We start from the raw sequence: 22,188 nt of genomic DNA on the forward strand, positions 1-22,188 counted from the left end.
CAGTGATGGGCCCAGGTGATACCAGAACCTGGGCGCTGCCTCCCAGCTCGGAGCTCTCCTCTCCCTGAGCACCCAGGACACCCAGGACAGACCCGGACTGCTCCACGTGGGTATCCGCCCCCATGACCGTGTCCTGACCAAGGGGAGCCAAGGGTGTACAGTCTGAGACTGACTTACAGGCCGCCAGGGGCCCCAGCTCTGACCATAGCCCCGGCCTCCCTAGAGAGACACCATCAGCCACGACGCGGCTTCCTAAAGCATCTGCTTGTGACAGGTCCCTGGCCTCTGGGTCCCACAGGCTGCCGTGGATGCTCAGGGGCCCGGCAGACATCAGGTCTGGCTTCTCAGGAGCCACATGAGGCCCACAGGAGAGGTGGAGCTGGAGGCCCAGGTATGGGAGCCCGGGCGTGGGCGCCGATACCACGGTGACTCTGCCATCAGGCTCGGTGGTTCAAGGGCCTGGGGCCTGGGCCTCCAAACAAGGAAAGAATCCTGCCAGGTGTCTAACCCCTCCCCCCATCCCAGCCCAACAGCCTAGGTAATTACCAGGTAAAACCACTCAAACTGCAAGAGTTCTACTAGTGCAATTAGTACATCAGAATAAAGAAGGCCCTTCTGACAGCTGCTGGGCCCGCCCACAGCCTGGGCCTCCACGGAACAAAGATCTGCTTGTTAGTCCCACAGCGTCAGAGGCCCTAGATCTTAATGAAACACGCACAGACGGCGTGGGAAGAAGCCGGCATCTGGAATCCACAGCCCCGGATGATGTCATGGACGTGCTGTGTGGCCCTGGGCTGGCCACTTTACCTCTCGGAGCCCATGAAAAGGGGGCTGGCACAACAGCTTACATGTTACCACATGGATGGAACGTGGACTTTTCCGGCTACAGAACTTCAAGCGCTAGTTTGTATTCTAAAAATAGGTAGAGACACCTTTGGGTTGGCTTTTAAAACCCATCTCGGTTGCACATAAGAAGCCTCGGACATTCCCAGCACATCCCCCCAAGGCTGGGCAGCAGTGGGGAGGGACGGGGGGCAGCAGGGACCAGGCGCAGGTGCACCTATGACAGGGCTGATGTTCTGCTCCTCCCATCCATCAACCAATCACACGGTAACCTGTGGACGCACTGATCTCAAGCAGCCCCATTTCACAGGGAGGGATCTGGGGCTCCAAGAGGGCAAGGGACTTGCTGGAGGCCACCCAGCAGAGGCAGGAGAGGAGGCCGATCTGCGTGAGCTCCGGGTGCTGCTTGATTCGGACGACAGCTCCCACCGAGGCTGTGCACGCCTTCACCAGGGGATGCTGGGAAGGAAGCAGGACACTGGCCGGGCGGTGACTCACTCTAGTGGACGTTTCCCTTAGGGACGGTGTCAGGGTGACAGTACCCACAACCCTCTTGGTTCTGAGCCGCAGGTCAGCTAGTCCAGAGGACAGGGCTCTAGCCTCAGTTCCACACATGGTCTCTTTTGTCCTGAGCCCCCACCCTGCCCTTCACCAGGAAGGTGGCGTTCAGAACCCCCGACCCAAGTCCTGTGCCTGGCACCCGGCTCTCAGCAGAGGTTAGCAGCCACTTCCTGCTGCTCACTCCCCCCTCGGCCACCCTCTGGGCTGTGGGGACAGAGGTCCCCTTGGCCGAGCCCTCTGCCTGCCCTAGTAGAGGAAGCAAATGGCTGAAGACCCCACAAAACGTGCTGCTGCTCCATCCCCTGGGTTTCTCTGCCTCAGCCTCCCTGGAAGCTCTCTCCACCCTGCAAGTGTGCCCTCCTGACAGTAGAAATGTCCCCGCCTGGAGGGCTGGGTGTCGGGCCGACACGCCCGCCTGTCCTGGCTGGGCCACCGCCAGGCTGCGCGATCCTGGGCGTGACGCGCCTCGCTCAGCCTGTGTCCTCATCGGGGAGACGGGCACGATGGCACGTCTGCTCCCAGGCTGTGCGGAGGGTTAAGGGTGACGCTGCCGGTGAAGGGATGCTGGTGGCCTTGGCGAGGGTCCGTCCCCACCTCAGGCCGCGCTGGGGTCCCTGAACCCCCAGACCCCCGGCCCTCTCTGGCCGCGGACAGGTGCAGAGCGGAGAGGGGACGGTGGTGGCTGCAGGTTCAAGAGCGTGTGTGCAGTCACCCAAGACGTCGGCGTCCTCTCCCCACAAACGGCCCCGGGACTTGAAGAGAACTAGTGCGGAGCACAGGCTGGGCTCCGAGCGGGCAGCCGGGAGGGCCCGCCGGCCGGTCCTCACTGGTCTGGACGGCAGCGCGCCGAGCCGGCTGCGGGCTGGGCCCAGGCGACCGCACGGCCGAGCTCCGAGTCGCCCTTCCCGCCCGCTGCCCGCCAGCCACGCCCTCCCCAGGAGCTGGAGCGGGGGCTCCGGCCGGCCCCGGGGCGGCTCGGCGTCTGGGCTCCCGGGCTCCCGGGCTCCCGGGCAGCTCCCTCCCGCGCTCACCTTCGGCCCCGGCCCGGCCCCGGCCCGGCCCCGGCCCGGCCCCGCCCTTAGCGCCGCGCCGCGCCGCATCCCCGCGGGCCCCGCCGCCCGCCCGCAGGAGAGGACTCCGACCCCGGGCGGCTGCGCGGCTGCGGGCGGATGGACGCGCGCCCCAGCGCTCCCGGTCGCGCCGCCGCCGCGGGGCCCACGCCCGAGGCCACAGCCCTGCACCGCCCCGGCCCCGCCGCCCGGGCCCGGCCGCCGCACTCACCCACGTTGACGAAGCTCATGACCAGGTCGGCGCGGCCCGGGCGCCGCGCGGGGGGGCCGCCGTCCTCGTGGTCGTCGCGGGCCATGGCGCGGTACAGGCCCAGCATGAAGAGCGGCGCCGACGCCGGCAGCCGGGCGGCGGCGGGCGGGGCGCGGGGCCGGGGCCGCCCGGGCAGCCCGAGCACCGCCAGGATCTCGCGCTGCATGTCGCGGCGCTCGCGCGGGCCCAGGCGGCGGGCCGGGCAGCCGGCCGGGGGGCGCGGGCCGGGGCCGCCGCCGCTCAGCGCGCACAGCGCCAGGCCCACGAGCCACAGCGGCCCGGGGCGCGCGGCCATGGCGGGCCGGGCGGGCCGGGCGGGCCTCAGCGGGCGCGCATCCGCCCCGCGGCCGGGCGGGAGCCGAGCCGGGGCCGCCCCGACGGCGGGCGGCGGGCGAGCGCGGGGCCGGCGCCGCGGGGGGGGCTGGCGGGCGGCCGCGGCGCTGTCCCCGCGCGCCCCCCGCGCCGCACCTGCCGGGGCCGCCGCCCCGCGGCAGGCGAGCGCTCCCCCGGGGCCCACGCGCGTGCGGCCGCCGCGCCGGCAAAGGCTCCGCCGAGGCCCGCGGGGCGGCGGGGGCGGGGGCGGCGGCGGAGGCGGCGGCGAGCGCCCGTCGGGGCCGAGCGGCGCGGACCGAGCGGCGCCTCCGCAGCGGGACCCGCCGTCTGCGCCGCGCGCCCCGCCCCCGCCGCCCGTGGGGCCCGCGCGCCGCCTCGGCCCCGCCCCGGCCCCGCCCCCTCCGGCCCCGACCAATGGGGGCGCGGGGCGGGGGCGGGGGCGGGGCCGAGGCCGCGACGCCGGGAGGCTGCTGCTCCGCCCGGGCGAGGGGGCGAGGGGCGAGGGGGCGAGGGGGCGAGGGGGCGAGGGGGCGAGGGGCCGAGCGGGCCGAGGGGCCGAGGGGCCGAGCGGGCCGAGGGGCCGAGCGGGGCGAGGGGGCGAGGGGCCGAGGGGCCCCTGCCCGCCGTCGGGGCGTCTGCGCCGCGCTGGGCTCCTCTCCGGCCGCTGGTGGCGCCGTCGGGCGAGCGCGAGGTCCCGGCCCGGGACCCCCGGGGACCCGGAGTCTCCGCCCCGCCCCGCCCCGCCCCGCCCGCGCAGGGACCCGCAGCCCCGCCCGGTGCGCAGACCGTCGCTGGGGACCCGAAACGCCTCGGGCGGGTGCGGAGGTACAGGGCCCCGCAGGTGCCCGCCGCGCCCGGAGGTGCGGCGCTTCCTCTGCCCGCGGCCGCCTCCGCACCTCCTCGCTGGCACCCGGGCCCTCCCCGCCGTCGCCTTGCACGCGCGGTGGGCGCTTCTCCTTGCGCGACCCCTGCTCAGCCTCTGCTCCCCGCGCGCCCCCTCCTGGCTCCCCGTGCTCGCGGCCGGTGCCCCAGGCGGGCGCCCCACACCCCGCGCTGTGCCCGCGCCCTGCGGGCCCCAGGGCCGATCCAGCGGGCGTGGGAGACGCGCCCTGCAGAGCGCCTGGGACGGGCTTTGCTCGCCCCGTGGTCAGGGCCCTGGCGGCCCGCGAGAGCAGCTCTGCACGGAAGCCCCCGTCGCCTCAGCCCCCTCTGCACGCTCTGCTCTTCCGGGGCGCTCCCTCGCTGCGCTAACTCACGTGGGAGGAAGTGACCCCTCGACTGCGCTGGGAAGGCTGAAGGACTGGGCCCGGGGTGACAGCAAAGGGCAGGCAGGGGGAGAAGAGTGCTCCAGGCAGAGGGAACAGCGACTCCGGGGAGCATAGTGCAGGCACCACTTGGCACTTGGCATGTGCCGGCAGTGCTCTGCCTCGCTTCTTTAATGCTAGCGCACACCGCCTTGATGCCATTTCACCCCCTTTTTAACAGACGAGGACGCTGAGGCACGCAGAGGTTAAGGGACTCTCCCTGTCACACGACAGCGGAGCTGGGCTTGGGCAGGTGGGCGCTCGCAGGTGAGCTGTTCAGTGGAGCCCAGAGAGCCAGCAAACGGCGAGGCTGAGGCTGAGGCTGAGGCCGAGGGGCTGGCCAAGGATGGGTCCAAGGGCCTCGCAGGGAGACTAGAGGAGGGCCCTGGACGACAGAGGGTTATGGGGCCCCAGTGTGGATTCAGTATTAAACTTCAAAATACATTAAGAAGTCCACCAAAAATTAAGATTTCCCCATGATCGCTTCGAACTTTTAAAAAATACTGAAACTGGGCTGCTTGGCTGGCTCGCTCAGTGGAGCATGGGACTCTGAGTTCAAGCCCCACAGTGGGCGTGGAAGCTAAAGGCTACTGTACATAAACAATCATTTGTTGGTGCCTTAGGCTCGGGCTCAGTCTGCCTTTTATCCAACGGGCGCATTCCCACGCTGCTTACAAGCCTCTTAAGGATGTTGCAGCTTAGCCACCGAAAGTGCCCAAGGCAGAGTCTGCTGCAGGGGCGAGTGTGGATTGGAGGGACAAGATTAGAGCCAGCGCCCACAGCGGAGGCAGGTACAATGGGGCAGGGGAGGGGGGGGGACAATGATCCGTTTTGGTGACAGGGTGGAGGGCAGAGGAGAAAGCGGTTGAGGAGGCTGCATCCCCAGGGCTTGGTGACTGCGGACAGAGGCAGGGGCAGAGTCAAGGGGGCATCCCCGTGTCAGGCTCGTTCAGGGTCTCAATCTCAGGTCCTCTTCACTGTCCTCTGGGCATCCCTCGGCGCTCCCCGTGGAGTCCACACCACATCATCGGGGGCCTCAGGTCTAGCCTGTAACCCTCCGGTTGTGTATGGTGCAACACTGGGCTCCCAGCTAGACTGTCAGCAGCCCAGTGCAGGGCTCATACTTAGAACAGAAATCATTTATTTCAATATAGGGTTAGCGGAGACAGTGGTATTCTTTAAATAATGGATCTTGGGGCACCTGGGTGGCTCAGTGGTTGAGCATCTGCCTTTGGCTCAGGTCGTGATCCCCCGGGGTCCTGGGATGGAGTTCTGTAAAGGGCTCCCTGCAGGGAGCCTGCTTCTCCCTCCGCCTAGGTCTCTGCTTCTCTCTCTCATGAATAAATACATAAAACTTTTTAAAAATAATAATGGGCCTCACATTCCCATAAACCTAAACATCAGGTTTGAGCCATTCCGAAGGGTGTTACTCCACAACTCAGTTCAATAGCAACCACCATGGGCTGCTTCTTCATGCTCCACCAGAGATGAAGCTGACCAGTCCCTGTCCCCCAGTGGATCAACACCCCCAAATAAGGGTAATAGCCAGGTGAACATAGTCTCTACAGAAGGCGGAACCAAGGCTGTGTTCCAAGACCCCAGGCCTGCAAACTGCCTGGAAGGGCAGAGAACAAGGAGCTGGGATATGGGGGTGGGGACATGAGTGGAATCTTCAGGAACTGAGGTGGTTTCTTGGAGAATGTAGTATCAAACAAGGGCTTTCCCCAGCTGCGCCCGTCGTGGTGTGACTTTGGGCTGTTTCTGAACCTCTCAGACTGTTTCTCATCTGTGAATGGGGTCACGATGGTGGGGCTGGATAGAGAGCATTTAGCAGTCACTGGCCTATGGCAAGCAGTCAGTAAATGTTAGCTGTTGTTACTGTATCATTCAAAACCCCAGGGACTCATGCATCTCTACCCAGCAAACACCAAATTAGTATCACACGTTTAGCACTAGTATCCCAGAAGTGTAATTTTAAGCTTTTTTTTTCTGTCATCCCTATATTCTCTATATGGCCTTACATGTAGGTAATTTGTTGAATGGAAAATAAACTTTGTGAAGATTCCACTAGCTGAGCTTTGTTGCAAATGGAAAACCTGAATTACTTGGTTTAAAAAAAAGTGATCACAGTCCAGAATCTGAAAGGATGGAGGAGGTCAAGCAGTTTGAAGTATGCTTCTGCTGCCAGGAAGCCTAGAGAAGCAAATTTGGGTGAAAACACTATCCTGCACAGTTCTGGCAGTTTGAAGTTATCTAATCCCAGGAGGACTAGAGTAAGCACTTTCTTCAGAGTCAGTACATCAAGCTGCATTTCTTTTAATCTGGATAGTCAGGTTCCAATAGCTTTGGCAAACATGTATCCATCTCACTCAATCCTGATGAGCTGAGGAGTATGGCCTAATGATCAGAAACACAGGTGGCCAGAGTTTGAACCCCTCTTACCTACACCTCAGGTTCTCTTGTTACTCCTAGCCTAATTCCTGCTGTTAGAGTTACTTAGTATTTGGATGTTCTAATTACTATAAAGCCGACTAGGGTCTGGAGGAAACAGAAATGCCAGACTTCAATAGGGAATCAGTGATTTGCTTTAAGGTCCATTTTTGCCATTTATTAATTCTGTGATCTCAGGCAAATAACCCTCTCTCCCACTTTCCCATTGCTGTGTCTCCATCTGCAAAGAAGAGCCAGATTTGATGACCAACTTTTGCTTTCACTTTTGAAATTCTGTCATTTAACCAGCCTACTGTGGGAAATTGGCCCCATTCTCTGAAACCTGGGATCTTTGTGGTTTCTAGTACAGAAATCTTATATATTGCTATTTGTGTAATCACCTAAGTGAAGCAGATACCCTACAGATTTACATTAACAATAGCCTGATTATTTTTGTTGCTTTGTTAAAATTAAAAAGGATGAAACGAGAAAAAAAAAATCTACTAGTGAGCTCCATAATTTATCCACCAAGATATTTTGATTTGAATAATGCATTTAAGTACCCAAAACACAATCATACCCAGGGTAATATGTTATATATAAGGTAATAGTTGAGAAGAAAATCAGGAAATACGAATTTGTTACTGCAAGCAATTTTAATACAAAAGTGTGTCTTTTTTTAAACAGTTCATTGGTAGAGCTTCAGTTTCTGCCTCAATTAAAACCAATTGAGATAATCACACAGCAACATGGTCGGAGCTGAAGAACAGCAGCTAAAAAACAGGAGCCCCAGATAGCCCCTCTTCATGGTCACTTGGTCAGTTGACTTTATTACTCACAAAAAAAGACGGAAGCAAACGGGACTTGTTAACAGGTGTGCTGGTGAACTCCTTTAAAGGACGAGCAAGTGTTTATGTCCATATTTTCAGAATAGGCTTGTGGAATTCATTCCTCAGTTTGTGGGAAGTTGATCGACCATTTAAATAAATAGCAAAAATGCAGATAAACAAATCTGTAATTCACAGTGCCACCAAGGAGTCTCCCCTTGCCAAGGGCCTGGGTCCTGGTGAGCACAGGAGTTATTGGTGGCAGGGCTGGATAGGAAGTTACAAACCAGGACTCTTAAAAACCCCAATGTTCTGAAGTCTTCTCAACAGTCATTTACCCCTGAATTCTAGCAGCTATTTGTCCTTTAAACACCCAGTACTGAGACAGTATTTAAAGTATTGCAATGAACTCCTTTTGCTGATCATGTGCAAACATTACCTAGAGGAGGTTCCCTCTCTTCAGCTAAAATCACACAGCATTAAAAACATTGGAAAAAGCAATTAGAAGTGCCCTCCCCTCAGTTCTTGCTAGTTGAGGTGTCTGTGATTTACAAAAAAAGAGTTCCTTAAACACTGCAGGATTCTTATTATTTTTTTTAATATAATTTATCTTGCTGAGACAGCAAGTCGAGTTTATAAAGAAGATGCATTTAGGAATAATCCTAAAAGATAAAGCAGGTTTACAACCCTGCACCGCGCAGAAACCCTATTTAGAGGCTTTTTTTTTTTTAATACACATTCTCATCTTGACCTTCTCACTTGTTTTTTTTTTTTTGTTTTTGTTTTTTTCAAATATTTCATTTCTGGGCCCCATCCATTACAGGGTTACCAGGAGGCAAATTTTATCTACATAAATATTCACATGAAAATAGTAACTTACAAAAAGAAAAAAAAAAATAAGGCAGCTTCATAACACAATTATTCTTTTACACTTTTAACAATATAACTTCTCCTGTTCAGAATAAATATACACCCAATGTACGGAGCAGGCTTCAAAGTGGATAGAGGCTTGGGGGTGCTTGTACAGTGTTATCGCTTGGGACCCGGAGTCCTGGGGGAGGCAGTGGTGGTCTTCTTAGACATGGTCGGGATTTTGGAAGGCTTGTTTAGCCCTCTCCTGGAGTTGCCCTGGCCCCCTGCGGCACTGCTCTCCGAAGTGTCTGAACAAGCAGACTGTGTCTCTAAAAGGTCAAAGTCAGAGGCATCGCTTCCTCGCCGGCTACTGGCCCGACTCCCGGCCCGACTACCGGCCCGACTCCCAGGGCGACTGGCTGACTTTTTAGGGTCTGGAATTCGAGAATAAAGCAGCAGACTTAATAGAGACAACATGGCGGGGCAGCAAGAACAAGTGACCAGAGGTCAGGGCTCTGATTCTAATACCACCCGATATGCTGTGTGACCCTGGGCAAATCAGAGCCTTTCTGGACCACTTGTATCTCATCTACACAGCAGTGGCTTGAAACCTTTCCTGCCTCTGTGAGAAGCTTGCCTCCCGAGGATTAGAAACTTCGCTCAGCAGCTCAGTGACCTCTTGTGCCCACAGAATGGTGCCAAGCAGGGCTGCTCAGTCACCTGGGCACAGAGAGAGCCTGCTAGAGGGAGTAGGGGTCGAGGACAGGCAAAAAGAGTGCCAGAAAGGAGGCCAATTCCTAGGCTCCCATGAGGAACATCAACGGGTGAACAGATGTGATCTTCCCCTGACTTTCTCAGCTTGCCAGCAGCTATGATAAATAGAGTGTGTTGCAAAAATTACTAGCAAACTGCCAGTCCCAACATTGAGGAAGGCCCACTTCAGGAAGCCACTCCTCCCTTTTACATTCTCTCAAATGTGATCATTTCTGATCAAGAACAGGGGGCCTGGCTTTCGCCGTGGAAGTATCTACTCTTAGAAGTCATGGCTGCAGTTAGTAGCTATAGCAGCAGGAGGGAAAGAAAGAACAGCAGAAAGTCTACGGGCCTCTCTGGACATCACACCTATGTGCTGCTCTCATTATTTGCTCTGTGAAGAGCAGGGAAGTATTGCCCAGAGGCTGTAGTTTCCCAATTCTCAGCCTGGCCAAGCCCCCTCCTCTTCACCCCAACGCGCATGCACATGCGACGGGGGCAGGTACTTACCTGCCCGATTCGTTTTGGCACCTGTGGAGGCTGGGGAAGAGCTATTGCTAGTATCACCAGCAAGGGATGTTCGACTAGAGTGAAAAGTTGGTGTTGGTCGTTTCAATTTGCTGCCTGTTGATGGAATAACCTTAAAAAAAAAAAAAAAAAAAAAAAAAAAGTTTAAAAAGGTCATATTTACTAGGTATAATTTTTGAAATTCAATTTTAAAAGGTCTACTTAAGCCTCCTTATATCTAATCGATTGAAAAGCAAATTAAAAGTCCAGGAAAACAAAGATGTATTTTGAAAGTGTCCTAGGTCACGTATTTTAATAATTTTACCCCTTAAGAGGCTTATGTTCCAATTTAAAATTTCACAATGTCTTCTAAACTTCTAACTAGAAATTTACTGACAAATTCTATGTTACTGACAAATCTACAAGAAATGGAAAAAAAAATCCAAATAATTCCAAGTGTCAAAGTGATGAGGTTAAAAATTTGAAAGATGGGTTTCTAGCCCTAAATATTTAGTATGGAGATGCAAAGATCACTCCAACCTCTCTTACGAGATGCATGTAGGAACTTCAGTCAAGCCAAGATTTTTCTGTCTGTTTTCCTCCCTGGAAAAAATGCAGATAACCACACTCCCTCTGTTCAGCCCACCGGGAATCCTGGCCGCCTCCTCCCTGTTCCCCCCATCCTGTATCTTATCTGCACAGCCCACTCCCTTCTTTCCTTCAGGCCACGTCGCTGGAGTGGCCTATCAGAGAGGTCCTGCCTTAGTACTCAAGTACTACCTCATCTTCTCCCCTGCTTCAGGTTTTGGCACAGCGAGTGTCAGCACCCGACAGAGGCCAGCTACCCTCGTTCTGAGGTCTTGCCTGCTCAAGTGTAAGCTCTGTAAGAACAGGGACTTTGTTTTGTTCGCTGTCCCATCCTCAGCACCTAAGGGAGTGTCTGGCACAGAGGAGGGGCTGAATGAATAAATCCTGTGTAGAAGCACTTCCTAATGGAAAAATTATTTCCGAATGGAAGGAGATACATGTTATTACTGCTACCGGGAGGAGCAACATTTCCCTTTTGAGTGTATTTTATTTTTAAATAGTAGCAGACTTAATTTGGAGAAAGAATATTTTAAGTCTGTTCTAAATACCCATATCCCAAGATGCTGTTCTAATCTTTTTTTGATATCAACTGTGTAAACTGTTTTCCAGGACCTTTAAGATGTTCATACAAATGCAAAGAGTAAAGCAACCTATTTCACTGTGTTTCCTGTACTTCTTTAATTTAGAAAGGAAAAGCAGAAGCGGCAGAAAGTGATTAACATTCACGCACAAAGCCTCCTGGCCCACACCGGAGGAAGAGCACCAGTTTCAGAAGCTACCGCTTGTGAGTGCTGCCACCGGGAGGACCACAGCCCCGAGACTCTGGGCCGGGAGTCCATGTCAGGGCGCAGCCTGTGCAACACCCACAGGTAAGGAAAGATGAAACCTCGAAATGAACAAAACAAAAAGGCTGGTCTATTAGAATCCTGTGGGTGTTTTGTACTTCATAATTAAAGCATTTAAAATTTTGGAACTTTTGAGACTTTCATGAAACTGGAGCCATTAAAGAAGAAGAAGAGCAAGATAAGCAGGTTGAATCTTGGGGTTTTGGTGGAAGTGGGTCCCCAGATCATGTTCTAAACCAGACAGATTTCTGAACTGGAGGTTTAGCTTGGAGCGGATGAATCCCAAAGCAGCAGCCCAGTCACACGCATTGGCTTCCTACATTTCCCGATTTCTCGGGCTGAAGCTTTGCATGATTGAAGGCAATGCTATCTTTTGAGGCACAAGAATCAGTATGTCCCAGCTGGAGCTAGAATGCATATTTTCAGACAAGCCACTGGCCCATGTTTTGTGTCTGAAATGCTGCTCTTCCAAAAATGTTATGGGCATCTTAATGGCTGCACTCCAACATGCTTAACTGCCAGGGAGTGTATCTGGATCAAGGCTTCAGACACCTGAGTGACTAGGCCAAGAAATTCAGAAGTTAAAATCGGAGCCTCAGAGCAGTGTCCACTGATACTGGGCTTGGCTGAAGTAGGCAGCACCCATGCCTCAGACCAATCTGGCGATACCAACCACCCTGGGGATGTGGCTCAGGGCAGGGGACGCCAGCCACTCTTCTGTTCTAAGCAAAGATAGAACACTGCTGAACATGCACCACAGTTGAATTTCAAGTGTTCATAACTCGTCTGTGTATCTCATGTTTGGAGACTCCAAGAGGCCTGAATTTTAGTAATATCCATAAACAACAGATCACCAGGAATGACCACTGTTTATCACCCTGGAAAACATATCGTTTTAAAGACTGTCAGCAAGTTGTTAAACAATCCGGTTTTAGGCATCTCTTATTCATCTCCAATTTTGGTGAGCCCGAGTTAGAAACCCCTGAAAAACACTTGGCTAGACGAATCAGCTGTGAGAGCAAGCATCAGAGATGGAAAAAGAGCATGGACTCGTGTCAGGAAGAGTAGCTGATCAAGGTCCAGGCATTAGCGAGGGCCTCGTCTTGACTGTGCCCTTAGTCAGCAAAACCATACTCTACCTCGGGGCTGGGCAGCTGGAAGTCAGGATAATGGCTGTCCCTGACAGGGGTGCCCGCTTTACTGTTTACCAACCAGGGTTTGTCATAACAGCGAGAGGACTGAAGTGGAGTCTGCGAAACGGAAATCCAAAGGGAAGGATGGGAACAATTGAAAATGGAACAGAAAGGAAGCAAACTGGGAACACGAAAAAATAAATAGAAGACACTGAATTTTAAAGAAACAGAAAACAAAACAAAACGTGCATCAGTTCAACAGGATACAAGGGACCAGGCAGAAAGGCAACAGCATTCCTCATAAGTAACTCATCAAAACCAACAAAGTGTATCCGTTAGCTTCAGCTGCACAGATAACGCCTGGATTTCCAAAATTAGTAACTCTGGATGTGAAATAGTGGAAAAAAAGGGTTTCTGACTTAACGACCTGAGTTCATATTTTAATAAATGTCTTAAAGGTCCTGTTTTCTAATGGGGCCTAGAAAGGCTGGTCTAAGTAAAGCTTGGTCTGTAGGTCCTCACGTTCCTCTCCTCGCTGGAGGTGTTCAGAGGCTATGCTCAACAACAACCATCTGAAAATACAGGAAGAAGGCCACGAAGAGAGGTCGGTGCGTACCTTGGTTCCACTGGCTGGGGTGGCTGGAGACGACGGCATGGACGTACAGCTGTGGTTGCTCTGACTAGCACTGGAGCTGGAGCGGGTAGGGGAAGCAGCCCGGGAAGATGGTTTGGACCTTCGACCCCGCGATCGGAAAGGAGTCATTCCCTGGGATGCTCCCTCAGGTAGGATGAATTTCTCTCTAAGTTCGATATTGGTTCTACCTCGTGCTAAACAAGAACAAACACACAACATGCAATGTCAGTTAATCTTAAAAAAAAAAAAAAAAAAAAAGCGTATCTTCGATGGTCACACAGCTGCTTGACCCCATGATAACAGCTGGATAGGTTTAGTGCCATCTGTGGATTCTATTGAAGTCGAGGTAAATTCATGATGTCAGTCTGTCATGACTCTTACCCATGGCTGACAAGGAACTCATCGGCCCCTTGGTTTGCCATGATAAAGAACTTTATATACAGAATGCCCTCCCACCATCCACTGGGGTAAGCACACCGTAACCAGTCACAGAAAGCCGATGCAGCAGTGCACAAACTTCTCACCGTAAATCAAAACCCCTCTTTTCTCTCTCATAGTACATGTGTACTTTTTGCTCAGGTTTTGCAGGATACATGGTAACTAATTAGTGGAGAAAAACAGATCACCAAAATCAACATTATCCAGACTCTTCTTTCTATTTGAGTTCAGTTCACAATAATCCTAAGGGAAGGGGTCCAGGAGCTCAGTATAGTCAAAAGATCAGAATAAAATCATTGAGAAGTAAACATGTGGGAGGAGAGAGAGAAAGATCAAGACCATGCACAAACCTTGCCAGTGAGAAACGGTTAAGTCAAAAACTGAAAGCAACAAGACGCTGAAGGGACAATGGAAAGTGGGAGGAATGTTGGGGTGGAAGCAATCTGGAAACTGCTCTGAAGGCAATAGGTGTTGTCCCATGGCTTTCTGGAGCTGGGAGACCAGAACTTAAAATCTGGATTTGGTCAGAAGATTCTAAGGATGGCCAGCATAAATGTTATATGTGAAAGACACTACAAATTTAAAAGAAACCATTCCTCTGGAATATGTCCTTAGATTACCTCTCACCAAAAGGTGTTCTTCTGCAATAAGTTCCTACCTCCTCATCCATCCTACATTGTTTACTTTTTAGACCATGCTAGATAGACCTGAACATGCAGGATTGCTGGTGAAACTTGGGAAAAGGGAATCATTATATACAAAATGTTTGTCATCCTTTTCTATGTAAGATTTTTCTTGCTCTGGCGAAGAACCACGACTTCAGCAGGTCTGGGGTTTCTGTGCCTACCCCCGCTTCTGCCCAACCCTGCATGTCCTCAAGGGAGCTAGCTGAGTACTCTTGGTAGACTCAGATTTTAAATCAGGTTGCACAGGTGTCCGTCCACGCAGTGTTGTTCCAAATTCCTAAATCAAATTCTTCTCAGTATACTATGCTGACATAACATACCCAAGGATCAGGTTAAAAGGGCTGATGTGGATATCACAACCTGAGTGACAATCCAGGCTCAGCTACCAACCAGGTCTTCCCGCTCCGGGCCTCAGTTTCCTCAGGCTGATCCCAAATGATATAGTCTGTGAACGCTAAGCTGTTTCCTTCCTCCTCAGGCCCCAACAGAGTGCACCCCTCAAGGCTCATTCCTTGGCCCTGGATTCTCTACTCATCCAGTTTCTGGACGTCAGTGCTTTCTTCTGTGTCTACACTAATGATACTCCAAGAGAATTTCCTTCAGCCCTAACACAGGTACTTTCAGTAATACTTTCCGTCACTAGTAACTGGATTCAGGACTTACGTGTTGTGTTTGCTAACGTGTCCAGGCTAACAGTGGGCACACAGGAAAAGCGCTAAGTTAACAGTGATGAATGGAAATCATGGCTCAGCTGAGAACTGCCTGTGACCCTGAGCCATACAAAACTTCAGACATGTGGTTTAAACCTAGTAAACATTTAACAGTTTACCGCTGCACCAACTCTCCCAAACAACAACAGAGTGATACAAGAGGAAGACTCTGAAATGCCATCTCAGATGAGGGCCACGGCATTTAAAATGACATACTGACATCACATTCCCCATGTACTGCACCATTTATAGTGTGATCACGTGCAGTAGGGCACCTGTCAGTCACAGACAAAGGAACTAAAGCACTCACAGAGGCGGAGGTTGAGGTCGAGGAGAACCAAGGACGGGCTGGGACTGGAAGTGACAGCTCCCACCTGGGCTCTCTATCCCAGCCCCAGCTCTTCTTAGTCTCACCTACACCACCAGTTCTCTGCCCATTCCCCACCCTACTCAGGCTCCCATCCCCACTACACTACCTAAATCACTCTGGCAAGTTCTTACTGGTAACTTTGAACTGTACAAAGGTTGAAATATATGGAAAAGTACAAAGAGTAAAAATTCCTTAATCTGACAACCTAAGGGACATACGATGCTGTGACAAACTACTTGTAAAAGGTTTTTATGCAGGGGATCCCTGGGTGGCTCAGCGGTTTAGCACCTGCCTTTGGCCCAGGGTGCAATCCTGGAGTCCTGGGATCGAGTCCCACATCGGGCTCCTGGCATGGAGCCTGCTTCTCCCTCCTCCTGTGTCTCTGCCTCTCAATCTCTCTCTCTCTGTGTCTATCATAAATAAATAAATAAATAAATCTTAAAAAAAAAAAAAAAAGGTTTTTATGCATATCAGCGATGATTTCCTTAAAATAAATTTCTGTAAGTGGATTTTCTGGGAAAAAAGGATGCACACAAGATGTCTGATATTTATCAACTGATCCCCCAAATTTTATACCAATGAACAGTGTCCAAAATAACGTAGTATACTGAATTTACTTCACTTTTGCTAATGCTCTCTGTATTATTAAGAGTATGTGTGCACATACTTATATGTACAGGTAAAAATCTAGTGATTTGACAAGTAAATATACCTCTCTGCTGCTGTAATTTGCACATGGGGGCATAACTGTTCTCTTCTTGAAACACTCTCTTCCCTGGACTCCCAGGACACCTGGTTTCCTGCTTCTCCTCCTTCCTGCCCATTCTTAGACATTGATGTTCCTCTGTCTGCAGTCCTGTTCTTTTAGACTTTGAACCATGTGGTGATAAGTTCACCCATCTGACTTCATTGCTGTCATACAGTCATGCCTGATTCCAAATGTATCCCCCCTGTAGACCCGTGCCTACATGTCAGAATCTTATAACCAACAACTGATTAGACATGATCAGAGCCAGAAACTGGGAAATCAACACAGGTCCCTTCCTCCCGATAACAGGAGTTCTAGAGTTAGAGTTTTTTCTACCGATTGTATCTTCTAAAGCTTCTCGAACCCTCAGTGTATTTCTACACCTCCTGTACCCCCTTACCCTTATGTGATTCATGGAGCATCTCCTCCACCCTGGATGGCTGTAACAGGCTTCTAACTGGTCTCATTTCTCATCCCATCCCCAAAAATGGAATTTTTTTTAAAAGATTTTATTTATTCATTCATGAGAGACATAGAGAGGCAGAGACACAGGCAAAGGGAAAAGCAGGCTCCATGCAGGGAGCCCGATGTGGGACTTGATCCTGGGACTCCAGGATCATGCCCTGGGCCGAAGGCAGGTGCCAAACCGCTGAGCCACCCAGGGATCCCCCAAAATGGAATTTCTAAATAAAAACCTGAGAACTCTGAATGGCCCCAAATCCTGCCATCGTTTTCCACTTTTTATAGCAGTTTCCCAAACTAAGGTTTCTGAGGGGGTTCCTACATAAAGAGTTCTTTTTGTAGAAACACTTTCCCCTTTTGGGAGAGCCCCGATGCAATCAGCATTTTGTAAGCTCTGGGACATCCTACAGTAAAGAAACCTTAACCCAGTGTCTTTCAAAAGCATTTGGCCATGATTTTTTGAGGATCACATCTTAGAGGCCAGGCTCTGAAGGCAACCATTTCAGTTTTTCAACACCAGAGGCCACCATTTTCTAAGGGACTCAGGTTGGCCACAGTGATGTTGGCTGGAACAGGACACCTAGTTACAACTGAGTTCTAAGCCACTGTTTAATGGGCACAGAGTTTCTATTTTACAAGATGAAAAGAGCTCCGTGGATGTGTGATGGTAGCACAACCACTTAACTGAACACTTCAAAATGGTTAAGATGGTAACTTTTATGTGTATTTTACCATAAGAAAAAAGAAAAAGAATCAGTTCTCAGCCAGATAGTCTTTCAAATCTTCATAAATGGAAGTTTTCTAGATCTTCACTTATTTGGGAAAACTAATTTGTCTAACGCTCAAAAACTACGCTCAGGTAAAGGTAGACCTATTCCTTAGGCATTATTTTCATCAACATCCAAAACATCATGATCTCCTTTGCCATGGATGGATTCATAAACTGAAATCTCCAATTTTGGCAGTGTCACGAACCTACTGAGTTGAATATTTTCACTTTACGCATGTGGCTAGAGCAATGTGCAGTTTGAGCTACCTCTCACCTTTTTAAATAGCCATGTGGAAGGAGGCAACAAATGATTGTGCATGTCAGATTATACTGTCATTGATTATGTTCTCTATGGTCCAGAGAGCCAAGGAAATGCAATATAAACGAATACAGAATCTACCCCAAGTGGTGCTTCTAGAAGCCACATGAATCGTCTCAGAATCCTAGATAGCTTCAGGGAACCTTTCTTTTTGTGATGTTCACGCCCTCCCCAGTCACTTCTTAGCTCTGCCCCAGCCCTTAAAGGTTCAACTCCTAGCACAACTTACTTGATTAGAAATACTCATCCTGTCACTGGTAGAGGTATGATATCTAAGACTGCTGGGAAGTACTGGACTTTGCCATTAGGGCAATCAAGAGGATTGCTGAGTGCTAGGAGGGCACAGAGGCAAGCCTTACCTTGTTTGCTCCCAGGGCTGCCGGAAAGGCTACTATGTTCCATAGAAAATAGGTTACTAGATGGCCCTCCCAAACTTTCTGGGGGTTCCAGTTTTTAGCTTTTAACATAAGGACAAAGCAAGCAGTGTTCCCCTTGGCCATCAGCATAAAGTTACTGTAAATAGAGCAAGTACAGCAGGCAGCAAACAGGCATCCAGATTCCAAAATGTCACATGCAGTATCTCTTCTGTTTATTTGTTTAGTCCAATCATACAGGACAGAAAAAAATAAAACCTTACTAATAAATTTGCAAAGAAATAATGTTGTTTTACTGAGTTATGGTTAAAATCTTATCTATTGTTCCTGTTTCTGATGTAAAACAGTAGAAGAAGACTTATATCAAGGAAATTAGTTTGCAATACAGTAACTTCTAAAACTGATTAAACCCTTTCAAGTTTTGATCAGAACAGGTGCTTTTAAAATTTACTATTATAAACTAATGAAAATTACTCTTGTGTACTGGAGTAAATGCAGAATGACATTCAAAATAGAAGCTATTCATGAGCAGATCTGAATTCATATGCGAACCGCACCCTTTAGCTCTAAACACTTCAAAATAGGACTATAAATCACTTCCAAAGAAGTTATATAACTGTACTGTAAACATTTCTGCTAGGTTTATAAATATGCCTTACCAACTTAATTATGGTGGCTGAACCAGCAGTCCACACACAGAAAGGGGTGTGGCACATATGTCAGCCTCGGAGACACATGGCACCTTGATCAGGAGCACATACTTTAGAGCCACACTGTCTTGGATTGGAATCCTATCTCTGCTATTTATGAGTTGTCTGTCTCAGGTAGGTAGTTGAACTTTTCTATGCTTTATCTCCTATTCTGTAAAATGGAGGCAATGCCAGAATCTATACCTCGCAGAAGTGTAAATGTGTTCTTATTCATAAATTGCTTGTAACAGCCTGTGATGCCTAAAAAGCTATCTAAGTATTTGTTACATACATAGAAACTCTGACGAATTCCACCAGTATGGTTCCAACAGAAGCGTTCTATGCTGTCACCTGTAATAGAAAAGCTATGGCCTGGCTATTTCAAAGCATTCATAAAGGCAGCAGATCCCACAGAGCCAAGAGGTGCTACAGGTGAAGAAGCAAAGCCATTCTCAACAGGCTGGGGTGTGGGTAAGGGGGACAAAGCTTAAAAGCCAACCTATGGGAGACTGACTGGAAATCGAAGAGCTGGAATCAGAGCGCTTTATTTTACTCCCAGGATGGTGAACTAGAATAAAAAAAAAAAAAGAAAGAAACACAAAGAAACAGACAGCAGGAAACGCAGAAACTGGTCAAGAAAGACAAACTGGCAGACAGTGGGGGAACCTCCTATGAACCCACATGCAGCTTGGCTAACAGGAAAAAGGAAAGGACGCAGTCGAAGAGGATTTAGCCACCAGAACTTGACCACCTTGCCTTGCAGCAGCCCTCACATACCTGTAGCTGTAGTTGCCAGTCTTCATATTCAATTCCCTCTCTTCTTCTGCCTTTGGGCTGGCATGCCTGCCCTTTTATGTTTAGCACCATCTTGCTTCGGTGATCAACTATCTTAGAAGCGTCTGGGCTCACTGCTAGATATTCTTTATCCCCTCTCCCAGCCAAGGGAGATCCCCCCCCACCGTCCTTCCCTGCATGGGACGGGCCCAACACCCTCCCCGAGTTTCTGACATAGGAGTTACAAGCAGAGGGACACTGTGTTCCTGGAGCACACTAACCAGGAACCTCAAAGGCTTCATTAGGCTCCTTTCCAGGCTACTGTTAACTGAACACCTTTCAACCTGAAACATTTGAAGACACCAATACATCCTAACTCTTGTTACTATATCCCTCTAAACCTGTCTCCCTCTACAGCATCAAGCTCTCCTGCTTTCTCTTCCTGGTCGACTCAGGCACCCCCAAGTTCTAATCTGTGCTGGCAGAGCACTATCTAGGCAGCTTAACACAATAAAACCCAAACGGAGCCACTACTGACACTTTGTGAAAGCATGAAAGGTCAGTGGCAAGGGCGCAATTCATGCTCAGGAAGGTTCCTTACCTCGGCAGGGGTCATTTTTCACTAAAAATTCATCCAGGGCCATCCATCCTCCACCAACTCGGACCATCACGGTGCTGCGCAGGATGCGGACCAGCCGCAGCTGCTGGGAGTCCCCGAACTGCGGGTCCAAGGGAGAGTGATGAGCAAGTGTGCCTTAAAGCAGGCCAAGGCCTTCTTCCCAGAGCAGACTGTATTCAGACAAGACAAATGACATCTGACAGTTTGGGAAGAATTTTAACTCCCCAACTTATACATTTTTTCAAAAAAGAATTTAAAATATGTAAAAGCTGGGATATTGAGGTAAAGACCAGTGTCAATAGTCTTTCCACTGGGACAAAATTAACTTTTGGTGGTCACGCCCCTGCCCCTGCACCAAAGTGGGGAGGGCAGAGGACAAATGTTAGCTCACCTTAATTCTTTTAAATATTCTGCCCAAATTAAAACCTAGTAGTACAATTGTTACATTAGCTTTCATAAAAGGTAGATGTGAACTTCTGAATACAGTGTGCTCAAAAGGTAAATGGAGAACAGCAAATACTATTTCAAGTCTTAAACCCTTGCAAGCATCATTATTATTAAAAGCTTAGAAGGAAATTTGATTTTCCACACAAGGTTTTCAGAAATAAGCCCTTGGTATTCTCTAATTGTGATGTCACCAAGCAGAAAAGTTTCTTCAGCTGAGCAAATGACTATGGCATTTAGACTAAAATTTAGTTGAAAAAATTAAAATTTAATCTACAATGCTGATTATAAATAGTATTCAACAATCATTTTGGGATATTAAGACAAGCATGACTTTCTGATATTTATTTTTTCCTTTTTCCTTAACATCCCTACTTCTCAGCCCTGTTCACATCTGGAGTTTCCTATTGCATAAATTACCCTCCCTAAAATAAGGTCAAGAGGCAACAAAAGGGAATCATGTGGAGATCCCAGAATACAAAATCAAACATTTGGTTGGAAAAGTAGCATTCCTAAAATTATTTAATTCAAGGAGAATATTGCAGTTGGGGAGGAGTAAATGGACTTAGTAGTTCATTAAGATTTCTAAAGTTATAAAGGAGAACCATAACTTTGAAACAAGGCACAAAAATTGAAAATGCCAGAAAAGATATTTAAGAAGGACACATAACCAACTCCCTCAAAATTAGTGTGTCTATGGTTAATTCTCTGTATTACCCTGCATTGGCTCAAGTGCACTATTTATATAGGCAGCAAGGTAACTGAAAATAACACCAGCCCCCTCCCCCAATCCTTTACTTAGAAAATGAAAATAGTCCTACATCTCTTATCTCCCACTGCTGTTAAGATTTTATACAGGGTGATCACAGCAACAGCATGGTGTAGTATGAAGAGCACTGGAGTGGGTGCCCAAAGATGTGAGGGAATAAACGTCCTGTCCCGGGAAGGAAGCTGCCCCTTTGGCCCCTCAGGGCCCCTCCAAGAACAGTGACAGCCTGAGTCACTAGCCAGGGTTCTCTCTGGATCAGTGAGAAGAGGGAGGAAATAAGGGCCTCTACATCCTCCCCAGTGCATCAGGACACGACTCCAAGAAGTACTTTACCCTTATGTTACTGTGTCCTGTAGTTTATGTCAGCTTTTAGGATTACTCCACTTAACTCATTCTTTTTTTCTCCTTAACTTCTTACTAAGGCTCTTTCTGAAGGATTCTAACTTGTTTCTGCTGTAGGGAAAAGGAGGTGTAAGCCAAGCCAGCAGCCAGAGTGACGAATGGGAGAAGGGGCCACGGCAGCTCTAATACTAGAGAGGGACTGTGCAAATCCGACAGAGGTGGGCCATCAGTGAGGCACTGACCCCAGAAATGTCTTGGGGGACCAGGGACTTTGGTTTCCTTAACTGGAAATTCCCTTATGGTGTCCAGGGCTCTGACGCTAGTGTCAGCATGGGCGCCTTCAGGTCTCAGGTGCCTCGTGCACAAAATGGACTTCATGATTCTGTTCCAACATTGGAACTAACTCGTCTGGCCCTCTGCCAGTCAGTGGAGTGGCGGACGAGGATGCAGGTGCCACTTCAGAGGACCCCTGGGCCCCACATGCAGTTATTAGGAAACAGGCACAGCTTTGAGGTATGCCTTGGCATACTGATGCAATGATATTTTAAACCAGTTTGGCTGTTCTTGTCTTTTGTCTTTTTCTATCCTCTGTTCTGCCCACTGGCCCAGAATATTACTAGAGTGAAGGATTATTGCAGTGCCTGGAACTTAACATTGATTGAGGGCCTCAAATCAACTGTTAATGTTTCTGATTTCACATCCCAAGACAGACTTTACCCATGCAACTTCCTTCCATTTGAAGACA

At 50.1% G+C, this 22,188-nt stretch overlaps 2 protein-coding genes across 24 annotated transcripts in view; both read right to left on the minus strand.

Moving 5' to 3' along the window:
• LOC144281824 (bone morphogenetic protein 8B) overlaps nucleotides 1-3,019 on the minus strand; it is a 32,817-nt gene extending 29,798 nt beyond the window's left edge. The window contains exon 1 of the mRNA XM_077844644.1: nucleotides 2,686-3,019. Within this exon, the coding sequence (XP_077700770.1) occupies nucleotides 2,686-3,019 (334 nt within the window). The remainder of the gene's footprint in view (nucleotides 1-2,685) is intronic.
• A 4,409-nt stretch (nucleotides 3,020-7,428) lies between these two features.
• The window catches only part of MACF1 (microtubule actin crosslinking factor 1), a 338,748-nt gene continuing 323,988 nt past the window's right edge, over nucleotides 7,429-22,188 (minus strand). For 10 of the 23 annotated variants that reach the window (XM_077844661.1, XM_077844654.1, XM_077844648.1 and 7 more), the window contains 6 exons: nucleotides 19,871-19,988; nucleotides 18,995-19,063; nucleotides 12,913-13,124; nucleotides 12,303-12,413; nucleotides 9,734-9,863; nucleotides 7,429-8,904 (listed from right to left, as the gene is read on the minus strand). In XM_077844661.1, coding sequence (XP_077700787.1) covers nucleotides 8,648-8,904; nucleotides 9,734-9,863; nucleotides 12,303-12,413; nucleotides 12,913-13,124; nucleotides 18,995-19,063; nucleotides 19,871-19,988 — 897 coding nt within the window. In that variant the 3' untranslated portion in view covers nucleotides 7,429-8,647. The remainder of the gene's footprint in view (nucleotides 8,905-9,733; nucleotides 9,864-12,302; nucleotides 12,414-12,912; nucleotides 13,125-18,994; nucleotides 19,064-19,870; nucleotides 19,989-22,188) is intronic. The other 13 variants (XM_077844666.1, XM_077844665.1, XM_077844663.1 and 10 more) reach the window with 4 other exon arrangements.

Source organism: Canis aureus, chromosome 13 (genome assembly GCF_053574225.1).
Source record: "Canis aureus isolate CA01 chromosome 13, VMU_Caureus_v.1.0, whole genome shotgun sequence".
Lineage (NCBI taxonomy): Eukaryota > Metazoa > Chordata > Mammalia > Carnivora > Canidae > Canis > Canis aureus.